Below are 12,959 nucleotides of genomic sequence, written 5' to 3' on the forward strand. Positions count from 1 at the left end.
TTCCTCTAGTTCCTTGAGGCTTCCTCACCCCCACTACTCTGACCCCAGTGTTGCTGCTCAATTCAGAGTAGACTGGAATGTGTACACAGGTATGGAAAGGGATGCGAGCTCACCACACACAGAATCCAGGCGTGGGAATAGTGATACCAGAAGGGTAGGGGGAAGAGGAAGAGAGAAAGGGGGAACTGGTTGCAATGATGGACACAACTATACACCCCTCTCCAGGGAGAAGAACAACAAAACATGGGGGAAAGGAGACATTCAGTGTGAGAGAAGAAAATAATAATGTACAATCTATCGGGGTTATGAGGGGAGGGGAGAGAGGGAGGGGGAAAACGCTGATACCAAGGGCTCAAAAAGTAAATGTCTAGAAAAGAATGAAGGCAACAACATATGTACAACATATGATTTATGGATTGTGATAGCAGTTGTACGATTTAACAAAGAAAGAAAGAAAGCTCCCCAACCCCAGTTCCTCCTAAGACCAGAACAGCCTCTAGAAAGTGCTCACTGCCAGCTTTCATTTGCTATATGATTAGGGTGTGAGAACGATGACCTATTAAATACTAATCTGCTCTTGGAAAAGTGCGTGGCTGAATAGTCTTGTTTATAGTGACTTTGTTTTTTGTTTTTGTTTTAATAGAGATCCTGTTTGGAAGTACTTGCAGACTGCCCAGTATGGAGCCCCTGGAAATTTTTCACGCCTTTCATATCCTACTTTCTTTCCTCGTTACGAATTCCAAGATATCATCCCTCCAGACGACTTTATAACTAGTGATGAAGAGCTAGATTCTGTTTTATTTGGAACTTTAAGAGGTCATGTGGTTGGACTACGTTATTACACAGGAGTGGTAAGTATGGCAGTAGTTATTTAGTGAAATTGTGATGATGTATTTATGGCGTTAACCTAGAATATAAAAGATTCTATAATATGTGCAGCTAATACTTATATTTGTTTTAATTGAGTAAATCCAACTGAGGGAGAGACTTACCTGAACTGCTTTGACTTAATATTCTTTATTTTAAAACAAAAAACCCCTTTTTAATTGTGAATTAGCTGAAGGTTTACAGAGCAGATCATCAGTCTTACACTGTACAGTTCATACCCATTTTAATTTAACTTATCCATTGCATTCTTATTAGCGCATCATTAGTTACTCTTTCCTGTTTCTCTTTCCTATAACTCTCTGAATTTTGTCCTGTGTAAATGCCCCGTTTTGATCTTTAAAAAAAAATCATTTTATTGGGGGCTCATACAACTCTTACTACAATCTATACATCTATCCATTGTCTCCAGCACATTTGTACATTTGTTGCCATCTTCATTCTCAAAACATTTTCTTTCTACTTGAGCCCTTGGTATCAGCTCCTCATGTTTTTTTCCCCTCCTTCCATTCCTCACCCTCCCTCCCTCCCGCTTGATAATTTATAAATTAGTATTATTTTTTCTTATTTTACACTGTCTGATGTTTCCCTTCACCCGCTTTTCTGTTGTCCACCCCCCAGGGAGGGGGTTATATGTAGATCATTATGATTGGTTCCCCCTTTCTACCCCACCTTCCCCTTCCCCTCCTGTGGTATTGCCACTCTCATTATTGGTCCTGAGGGGTTTATCTGTCCTGGATTCCCTGTGTTTCCAGCTCTTATCTGTACCTGTGTACAAAATCTGCTCTAGCCAGATTTGTCATGTGGAATTGGGATCATGGTAGTGGTAGTGGGGGAAAACATTAAAGAACTAGAGGAAGGTTGTATGTTTCATCGGTGTTATACTGCACCGACTGGCTTGTCTCCTCCCTGAGACCCTTCCATAAGGGGATGTCCAGTTGCCTACAGATGGGCTTTGGTTCTCCACTCCGCACCCCCCTTCATTCACAATGATAAGAATTTTTTGTTCTTTGATGCCTGATATCTGATCCTATAAACCCCTCGTGATCACACAGGTTGGTGTGCTTCTTGCATGTGGGCTTTGTTGCTTCTCAGGTAGACGGCCACTTGTTTACCACTTGTTTAAGACCCAGACGCTATATCTTTTGATAGCTGAGCACCATCAGCTTTCTTCACCACATTTGCTTATGCACCCACTTGTCTTCAGTGATTGCTCCATTTTCATCTTAAATGACTTAATATTCTTATGCTTACAATATATAAAACACTTTTGTCTGGATTGATCTCTGAGGTAGGTAAGACATTTATTTTCTCTTATAACAAACTGAAGTGTAATATTTTTAACTATGGAAGATCAGCTCCTCTTAGATAGGAGTGTTGTCTATTCCTACAGATATTTTCTTTTTCTTCTAGTAATAAAGACTACCTTTGACTCCTGCCTTTTCCCCCTATGTCTATTTTTAAAATGTCTTTTGTGTGTGTGTACCCACAGATGAGGGAATACCCCTAACTTTCTCTGATCAGTAGTTTTCTTTGTTGTATTGGTCTGGTGTGCCTTTCATTGACCTTGTTTTAATTTATTATGAAAAATTTAACACGTAATAGAATAATATAGGGAATCCCAAAATCTATTCCTGCGTATTGTTAATTCTTTTGTAACAGACACATGGGGCTTCAAAAAGTTTGTAGAAAAATAGAATTAAAAGATAACCAAAAGTTTTCCATGAACTGTTTTGGATGCATGCCATTCCTCTGTCCCTACCCCAGTAGTGCTCACTTAACATTTTCCACCTCTGGAATTTAGTGACAAACTGAACTGCTTTCAGTGTTTGCTGCCATCCAGTAAAGGCCTGTATTGTGGCATGAATCTGAAGATATGGCCTCATTCCACCAACATCAGCACCAGAGACCTCCTTGGGACATATGTCTCTCCATAACTATCAGAATCTATTACCGGGAAATCCCCCCCGCCCCCCTTATTTCATTCATAATGGCTTCCATTACTGAAAACACATGGTTTCAACAACAACAAAAAGCAGGAGATAATGTGAAAGAGTTAAGTTGAATTTGGAGTTAAGTTGGAACGGGTGCATAAGGCTTTCATTTATCCATGTTTAGTCTAAGGCAGCAATTCTCAACCTGTGTGTTGTGACCCCTGTGGGGGTCGAATGACCCTTTCACAAGGGTTGCCTGATTCATAACAGTAGCAAAATGACAATGATGAAGTAGCAATGAAAATAATTTTATGGTTGGGGGGTCACCACAACATGAAGAACTGTATTAAAGGGTCGTGGCAGTATGAAGGTTGAGAACCATTGGTCTAAGGAAAAGAACGCCGGTGTTGTGCTTATTAGTTGGGTCACTAACTGCAAGGTCAGCAGTTTGAAACCACTAGCCGCTCCAGTGGGAGATAGACAAGGCTTTTTGCTTCCTTAATGTCTCAGAAATTCATAGGGGCCCACCTTGTCCTGAAGGGTCACCTCTGTAAGTCAGAGTCAACTTGAAGATAGTGCGTTAGATTAGCGATGGGGAAAAGAGGAGGCTTTCCAGCCTGTAAAGATTGACAGTCTTGGAATTTCACAGAGAGGGACAGTTCTGCTTTACCTTTCAGGGTCACTGTGAGTCAGAATGTACTCAGTGGCAGTGAGTTCTAGATTATTTTTTACAAATTGTAGTTTTGGAACCTTTAGTGTGAAACTGTACAGTTTAAATTTTACTGTACCTTTTAGTTAAAAGGAATTTCTTCCCAATGAATGTAAATTAACAAACCACTGGAAAACAATAATTGTAAATATTTTTAATTTTTAGTTTGACTAAGAAAATACATAAAATATTTAGCAGTAAACATTTAAAAGTACATAGAAATCCCAAGTAAAATATGACTTAAGAATAACTTGTGTTAATTTTTTTTAGGTGAATAATAATGAAATGGTTGCTTTACAACGAGAGCCGACTAACTCCTATGATAAGAATGCGATTAAAGTTAACAATGTGAATGGAAATCAAGTTGGCCATGTAAAGAAAGATCTTGCAGCTCCTTTGGCCTATATCATGGACAACAAATTGGCACAAGTTGAAGGGTAATGTACTTTGAGAGTTCAGATTGAATAATTGTGAGCTGGTAGTTAACCTTTTTTAATGTTATTTTTTAAAATCATTTTATTGCGGGCTCGTACAACTCTTATCACGATCCATACATACATCCATTGATACATCCATTGTGTCAAGCACATTTGTACATTTGTTGCTATCATTCTCAAAATATTTGCTTTTTAATTGAGCCCTTGATATCAGCTCCTCATTTTCCCCCTCCCTCCCCACCCCCCCTCCTTTATGAACCCTTGATAGTTTATAAATTATTATTATTTTGTCATATTTTACACTGTCCGACTTGCTTTACCCACTTTTCTGTTGTCCATCCCCCAGGGAAGAGGTTATATGTAGATCCTTGTAATCAGTTCCCCCTTTCTACCCCACCTTCCCAACACCCTCTGTTATTGCCACTCTTAACACTGGTCCCGAAGGGATCATCTGTCCTGGATTCCCTGTGTTTCCAGTTCCTTTCTGTACCAGTATACATCTTCTGGTCTAGCCAGATTTGTAAAGTAGAATTGGGATCATGATAGTGGGTGGGGGGTGGGGAGGGGCGTGCAGGAGGAAGTATTTGGGAAGTTGTATGTTTCATCATTACTACCCTGCACCCTGACTATCTCGTCTTCTCCCCACAACCCTTCTTTAAGGGGATGTCCAGTTGTCTACAGATGGGTCTTGGGTCCCCAATCTTCACTCCCCCTCATTCACAATGATTTGATTTTTTGTTCTTTGATGCTTGATACCTGATCCCTTCGACACCTCGTGATCACACAGGCTGGTGTGCTTCTTCCATGTGGGCTTTGTTGCTTCTGAGCTAGATGGCCACTTGTTTATCTTCAAGCCTTCAAGGACCCAGACGCTATCTTTTGATAGCCGGGCACCATCAGCTTTATTTACCACATTTGCTTATGCGCACATTTGTCTTCAGTGATTATATCGGGAAGGTGGGCACCCACTGATATGATTTTTTGTTTTTGATGCCTGTTACCTGGTCCCTTATACACCTCATGGTCACACAGGCTGGTGTGCTTCTTCCATGTGGGCTTCGTTGCTTCTGTGCTGGTTGGCTGCTTGTTTACCTGCAAGCCTTTAAGACCCCAGATGCTATATTTTTTGATAGCCGCGGGCACCATCAGCTTTCTTCACCACATTTGCTTATGCTCACATTCATCTTCAGCAGTCATGTCGGGAAGGTGTTGCTTCATGGAATGCCAATTTAATAGAACAAAGTGTTCTTGCATTGAGTAAGTACTTGAATGGAGAGGTCCAATGTCTATCTGCTGCCTTAATACTAAACCTATAAATATATGCACATAGAGCTATTTCCCCACCATCCTATATAAATATATTTACATAGGTACATGCCTGTATTTAGACCTCTATAAATGCCCTTTACCTCCTAGTTCTTTCCTCTATTTCCTTTTACTTTCCTCTTGTCCTAGTATCATGCTCAGCCTTCATTTGGGTTTCAGTAATTTCTGAATTACATTGCCCTTGCTGAATTCCTACCAGGCCTCTCACACCCTCTTTTGCCACTAATTTTGGATCACTTGTTGCTCCTTTGTGCCTGGGTTGGTCAACACCACCTTCTTTTCCCCACCTCCCCTTCTTCCATGTCCTCCCTGGAACCCTCAGTCCCGTTGTTTTCTCCTCCAGACTGTTCATCCAGCCTGTCTTATCTCTATCGAGATAAGACGCATCAAAAAACAAGGCATAGCAAGACAAAGCGACAAAGGAAAACACAAGGATGACAACAAAAAAGAAAACCAATAACCCAGAAAAGAATAAATTAATTTAAAAAAAAGAAAAAAAAATTTTAAAGAAAGAAAAGTATGTAAATAGATCAAGGTCTGATTTTTGACCTTTAGGCGTGTCCTCCAGTCAAGTCTGATGGGGTGACATGCTCTGGCCCCAAAAATCTATCCTTTGCACTCCCTTAGGAGCTCCCTGCTCAGATCCCCACTCCCCTTCCCCCCTGTTGCTTTGCCTCATGCCTTTAGTGCTTTGTCTTGGTCTCCTGGATCAGACTGGGCCAATCCCGACACTGAGTCTCCACTGTTCCCCGTAGGGCCATGGGTCAGCGTCATAGTGGGATCAGCCATATGGTCCACTCTGTGCATTGGCTGTTCGGAGCAGGGATATCATCCTCCAGGCCTGGTGGGCCAGGATGTGCTCCACACTCTCTTCTTCCACATTCATTTGCTCCCGTGTGCTCTGATCAGACATGTTTCTCTCCCATAGCTGCAGCTTCAGTGCTGTCTTCTAAAGTAGATTCTTCTGGGGGGAGGGGCAGTTGCCCATGTAGCTGGGACTGGGGCCCAGCCCTCAGCCCCCTTCACTGGCTCCCCTCTGGCAGGCTGCACTTGCATCCTGGAACACCGGATTTAAGTCTGGTCCCTCTTTCCCTCCCAATTTTCTGGTCTGGCAGCAGGAGTCCTGGACGGGTGCGTCTTAACGAGTCGTTATTTTCCCAATGCTCTCGTTATCTTTGTGAACTTGTTAGGGATCCTTTCTACAGCCTGTCTAGGTAATCTAAAACATCTTAAAAAATTGTCATAAATATATAACAAAACATGCATTTCATCTTTTTTTATATGTACAATATAGTGACATTATGTTTATCATGTACAATCAATTCCACCTCAGACCCATTAACACCATACTTTTAGTATATATTTAGTAATTGCTTTCATTCATTTTCTCTCATGTTTCCACTACTCCAGCCATTATACAAGTATCGTCACTTCCTTATTGGAGAAATACAGACTACTTCAAACAGTAGGAAATTGATACAAATTTCAAAACCATGGGTCACATAGACTTGAGGATATGGAAGTGTTTAAATAAGGAGCTATACACTGGTAGTCTGGGATGATGTGTAGCTGGGTTTCACCTTGCTCAGTGCTTAAAACTTATTCATCCTGGTATTCAAATACTAGGATATTTCCCATTTTCTATATATTAAAATTTTCCTCGATAAAAACATTATTTACAAAAACTTTTTCTTGACAGGTGAGAGGTCTGGGACTACTGTCCCTCATTCCCAGCAAGCATGACCTGGAGCAGAGGAGCAGCTGCTGTTTTAGATGGGGCACACGCTTCCAGTTTCATCACACTTTTTTTTTCCTTTTAAACTCTTGGCCTCTTTACAGTTACCTTTTTCTTGTAGACATTGGTATTTGTGATCTCAAATGATCTGCAACATTTAAGATGCGAAAAGATGATTTTTAATGATAAATGTTTAGCTCTGTCTTCATTTAATTGCTTTCTCCTTTAAAATTTATCAAGTTTTTAATATTTTGAGAATAAACTTTTAATGAATCTTGAATCAGAAGTAGTTGAGAAGCCTTTCACATTCTTCCAGCAGAATTCAGTGGTTCTGTTAATAAGAGCTATCCTATAGGGTCCCAAACTTCCTTGGCCTGAAGCCTCCTTTTTGTGTGCGTGTGGTGGGGTTACTCAGAATCCTCCTGGAATTTAAAATTTTTTGTACTATAGCTCATAATCCAGAATAAAGTGTAGTTATCTGATTTTTGGAGCTCCCCCCCCCCATCATTCCAGCCCCACCCTCACCACCACCCCTTAGGACTTTCAGCACCCACTTTGTGAAACACTGCTCTTTCCTTTCAGACTATTTTACCAGTTGTACACTCGTGGTCACAGGCTATCATTGTATTTTGTAACCACTTTATTCCACTTTCTCAGTTTATTTTGAGAAATAAACTTTATTCCACTTTCTCAGTTTATTTTGAGAAATAAACTTTATTCCACTTTCTCAGTTTATGCTGAGAAATAAACTTTATTCCACTTCCTCAGTTTATGCTGAGATCTTAAAGGCCATTCTTTCTGATTGTTGTAGATTCTAAACCTTGTCCTTTAACTTTCCTTTTTCTAGTCTACCAAACCGAGTTCTTCTTTTCCATGCAAAAGTGAATAGAAAGCTAGAATATGTAACAGTTGTCATGGATGTTAAACAAGAATAACGTCTAATTTTCCACGTTTTTCTTCTTCTATGTAAAATAGGGTTGTTCCTTTCGGTGCAAACAATTCTTTCACCATGCCTCTGCATATGGCTTTTTGGGGAAAAGAAGAAAATAAAAAAGCAGTTGTAGACCAGTTAAAGAAACATGGATTTAAAATGCTTCCTCCTCCAAAAAGTAAGTTTAGAGCTTGTTGTTATTTTGATATTCTAAGATTGCAGAGGACTATAAAACCTTTATTCCTTAAATAACACTTTGAGTGTGGTTGTTCAATTTGGGCTTTCAGTGATAACTTTTTAAATCTTTTTCAATTATAACTTTTTAAAGGAGCGCTCAAATACAGAAATCCAAGATTTACTTAATTTTAAAATAATTAGAAGTTCGCTGGAAATTGCAAAATAAATGTTTTCTTCCAGGGTGGGGTTTATCCTTTAGTTTGTTTCAGGATTAATATCTAAATCTTGAGTTGCAAAGTCTGAAAAATTATAGACAAGAATAAAAAGATTACTTGTAGGAGTTTTTCTCAGATAATATGAAGTTACTTTCATTTTGAATGATTTATGATTTAGCTTTTAAAAAATCATGAAGAGAATGTAGTTTATTATGCAGGTTTATTAATTAGTAGGGGGAAAACATATTTTAATTGATAATTTTGTCTTTATTTGATAAATTATTAGCTTTAGGATTCAGTTTGGAATATAATTGGGATGCTGGAAGAGCGGGCCCAAGCTATACTATGCCAGTTCTCGCTGCAGTACAGATGACAACTGAACAGGTGTGCTTCTCTTTATTTTGTAATTTAGATGTGAATTGTCAATACTGAAGCCTGGTGTTGTAAAGGGTAAGGCAAATATGTATGTTTCATGCATATTCCAAAATTATATGAACGGCTTGTTGAATAGATAGAATACATGTTACGTATTGGTGCTGTTTCAGTCTCTATTACATATTGCACAGCCCTGGTGGCAAAATGGGAACACCTTGGGCTGCTACCTGCAAGGTCAGCTACTCTGTGGGAGAAACACGAAGCTTTCTACTTACATAAAGAGTTCCAGTTTGGGAAACCCGCAGGGGCCCTGTCGAGTCTGCCTGGACTCCATGGAAGTGAGTTTTTAAGAGGAGCCTTGGTGGCATTGTGGGGTCCTACACATTGGGCTGCTAACTGCAAGGTAAGCAGTTTAGAACCACGAGCAACCACTGAAGAAAGATAGGGCTTTCTATTCCCACAGAGTTATTGTCTCTGCAACTCATGGGCAGTTATTATAGGAATGTACCCCTGTAGGGTTAAGATGAGTTGATATTGACTCAGTGACGGAATTTGGTTAGGGTTTGGTTTGTAAAATGGTGCAGTTGCAGTGTTTGGTGTGAAATGCAGGCAGTGATAAGGACTATATTTCATGCACATATTTATAAATAGATGACTGCTTGAAATGCTTTTGTATTGTTTGAAAGTTTCACAATTGGGGATAAAAATTCTTAAAACTTTTATTATGAAGGTGGTAGATGCAGTGCTAAAACATTAACATCAAATCTTGAGCGTTGTTTATAGTTCTTGTAATCTAAGATTCTGCTAGGCTGCATCGGAACGTGGTCATGCGCATTGAAAACAGAGGTCTATAAAATAACGCAGTCTAATCAGTCTTCAAGTGTGAAAAAAACATAATCTTTACTCACTACTGTTAGTGCTTTTATCTCCTAATTGTATTTATCAAATTTTTTTCAATCCTTGTTGGAAGGTGGTGAACCTTGTCTGGTCATGGGCAGACCTCAATTAACTTCTGACTTTTTAGACCTGACCTAATTTCTTAAAGATGGCTGTTGCATATTTCTGTGCTAATTTATAAATCACTAAAACACATGTTACCATAAAGTTGAACTCAGTTAAAGAATCAACTAGTATATCACTGAAATCACCCTAATATCTTGTAGTATGTAGTAAATTTTTATTGCAGTAACAAAAAGGGAATGTCATTTACTTTTGAAAGATTCAAATGCATCTGGTTATATATAGGCTGATCTGTTAGAATATAGTAAGTTTTTATTGCAGTAACAAAAAGGGAATGCCATTTACTTTTGAAAGATTCAAATGCATCTGGTTATATATAGGCTGATGAGTTAAAGAACTATTACTGAAGCCCAAGACTTAAACTTCCATTTTATATTTTTTGTTAACTGCAACTTCTTAAGCTCTTAACACTTACAATACCAATTCATTCTTCCTTCAGTGTTCAGTACACTGTTCCAAAGAGGAGTTCTTAGCTTTTGTGTGTACATGACTTTAAATCACTTGGTGTTACGTGGATGGGCTCAAGCATAAGGAGAGTGGTGAGCCTGGCACAGGACCCAGTGGTGTTTGGACATCGGATTGCTGTGAGTCGTAACCGACTTGACCGCACCCCGAAGTAAATGTAATTATTACTTTAATTGGTTTTTGTTTATTGTAGCTTAAAACAGAATTTGACAAATTGTTTGAAGATTTGAAAGAAGATGATAAAACTCATGAAATGGAACCATCCGAGGTATGGAGGCACTATTTTTATCGAAAACTACTTGGAATTTTAAAATATGTTCATCTCTATTTTCTATCATAAGATCAACTTTTTCACACTACATTTGAAAAGCGGAAAATATTCTGTTTCTCTTTGTGACATTTCTTTTACTTATAGGCTATCGAAACACCATTACTTGCACATCAAAAGCAAGCACTAGCTTGGATGGTTTCACGGGAAAACAGTCAAGACCTTCCACCATTCTGGGAACAGCGGGATGATCTATATTATAACACTATAACAAATTTTTCTGAGAAGTACCGACCAGAAAATGTTCACGGAGGAATTTTAGCTGATGATATGGGTTTGGTAATTTAAATTATTTTTTTAATCCTGCTTAGGGCTAGATTTTATTTTTATTGAAAAATGTAATTTCATCTATGATTTTCATGTAAATAATACAAAAAAAACCAAACTGGGTTTTTTTGTTTGTTTTTGGTGGAGGGGATTTGGTTAAGATACAATTAAAATAATTTAAGTAACAGTTATGATATAAATATATAAATTTCAATTGCTTTTGTTATTTAAAATTCAAGGAAACCAACCAGTCATGAGTTCTTTATGAGTTTTTAGGCCAGCAGGTTTTATACTTTTAAATCTGTCTTAAAATTTATTGAGGACCCTAAAGAGCTTTTGTTTTTATAGGTTATGTATAGAGCATTTATTGTACAAGGGAAGAAAATAATTTTTAAAAACCATTGATTTAAGGTAACATCAACAAACCCATTATTTGTTAACAATGTTTCGTCGAAGTTGGGACACTTTTGTATGGGCTGGTACTAGCCGTTTAGTGCATTTCATCACTAGAGAACATAGAGTTCTGGAATTTAACCTTGCCACTGCAGTCTTATTTATTTACATTATTCACAAGAGACATGGGTGCCCTTAAGGGATTTTTTTTCTTAAGATTAGGAAACAAAAAAACCATGGATGCTTAATAAGTTCTTCTCAAAAATCCTGCAAAATAGTATTTTTTTGGCAAGAGGAGTGAGCAGGAGCATTACCATGGTGAGAAACTTTGGTAATGCTTTTCCGCAAGTCTTTGTTTTGACTACCTCAAACACTCATCAGAATAAGCACATTTTGCTGTCCTTCGGTTCTCTAGAATATCAAGAAGCAAAATGCCTTGAGCATCCAAAAACCTGTTGCCATTATCTTCCTTCTTGGATAATCCGCTTCTCTTCTATCTGGACCACTTTGGCGTCTTGGTGGAACCATTACTTTTATTGTGCTTTGCCTTCAGGGTCCAGCTGGTAAAACTGTATTTCATCTCATGTTAAAAATTTAAAATATATGCTCCAGGGATCCCACTTACTTACAATTTCCATAGATAAGTCTGCTCTTGTCTGCACCTGATCTGGGTGCAACAGTTTTTGGTATTCATCCTGCAGAAAGTTTGATCAGCTTGTAATATTTCAGTCAGAATTTCGTAAGTGGAACCCATTGAGGTATGTGTGTATTTAGGTATTTCTGTTATTAATTGTTGATCCTCTTCAATGATTAAAGATGAAACCCCCCCCCCCCAGCAAATTGATATGATTAGGCCTACTTAAATCAATTTAATCATTTGTCACCTGCTGATTTATCTGGGGCGTTATCCTCATAAACTTTTCATAAAGAAGTTAAAACACCATTCTTCCACCAAGGCTCCACCAGAAATTTGATGTTTGTTGATGTTTCCGTTTTAGCAGAATTCATTTTGCTCTGGTGGGCCCTTTTTCAAATTAATTTCTTACCCTTTTTAGTGGTCTCATACTAGATCCTGTTCAGATGTATTATAGCAATTTATGTAGTCCACGTTTATTTTGGTGCAAATTTTTTTGAAATTTGTGCATTTTATAATGTTTTCCATGAACTTTTTCATGTGAAGATTAAAATTTCGGGCAGCACATAGTTTTGTTCTGTCCTGTCCTATGGGGTCTCTGTGAGATGAGTCCGAATCACCTTGATGGCAAGGTTCACCCAGCCCCCCGTATTAGGAAAATACTTTCGACTTCATATGACCCCGAGAGGGTTCTGAGAGTCCCCAGAAAGTTATAGATCTTACTTTGCTGGTTATATTGCATAAAAGTTACTAGAGACTTTTGCATTGGTACATAAAAACTTAGCTGCAGAAAGTACTGTAAAAAATGTTGTCACTTATAAGAGATGCATAATAAATGTCTTTTAATGCTTTATTGATGAAGTTACAGCTTGTTAAGATAATCTTGTATAGCAAAATTAATTCATTTACAATTAGCTCTGAATTTTATGGTAAGTAGTTTATTGATAAAGTAATAGTTCAGAGTGCTAAGTGAAGTCTTAAAACAGTGTTTCAGTAAAAATCCTGATGTTCATAGTTTTATGTCAATATTTCCTAGGGCAATGAGGAAAACATTTTCTAACTTAACACAGTACTGATTTTCAGTTAATATATGCATGTTATGTAATAAGCACTATTATACTTTATGGT

The 12,959-nt window shown here is 38.2% G+C and overlaps 1 protein-coding gene across 2 annotated transcripts in view; it reads left to right on the top strand.

Annotated features, from left to right (window-relative positions):
- HLTF (helicase like transcription factor) overlaps nucleotides 1-12,959 on the top strand; it is a 53,233-nt gene that overhangs the window by 3,683 nt on the left and 36,591 nt on the right. For both annotated transcript variants that reach the window (XM_045295018.1, XM_045295019.1), the window contains exons 2-7: nucleotides 644-851; nucleotides 3,799-3,965; nucleotides 8,002-8,135; nucleotides 8,636-8,733; nucleotides 10,403-10,477; nucleotides 10,625-10,816. In XM_045295018.1, the coding sequence (XP_045150953.1) occupies nucleotides 644-851; nucleotides 3,799-3,965; nucleotides 8,002-8,135; nucleotides 8,636-8,733; nucleotides 10,403-10,477; nucleotides 10,625-10,816 (874 nt within the window). The remainder of the gene's footprint in view (nucleotides 1-643; nucleotides 852-3,798; nucleotides 3,966-8,001; nucleotides 8,136-8,635; nucleotides 8,734-10,402; nucleotides 10,478-10,624; nucleotides 10,817-12,959) is intronic.

Source organism: Echinops telfairi, unplaced genomic scaffold (genome assembly GCF_000313985.2).
Source record: "Echinops telfairi isolate 266 unplaced genomic scaffold, ASM31398v2 ScPeMD7_4225;HRSCAF=4972, whole genome shotgun sequence".
Taxonomy (NCBI): domain Eukaryota; kingdom Metazoa; phylum Chordata; class Mammalia; order Afrosoricida; family Tenrecidae; genus Echinops; species Echinops telfairi.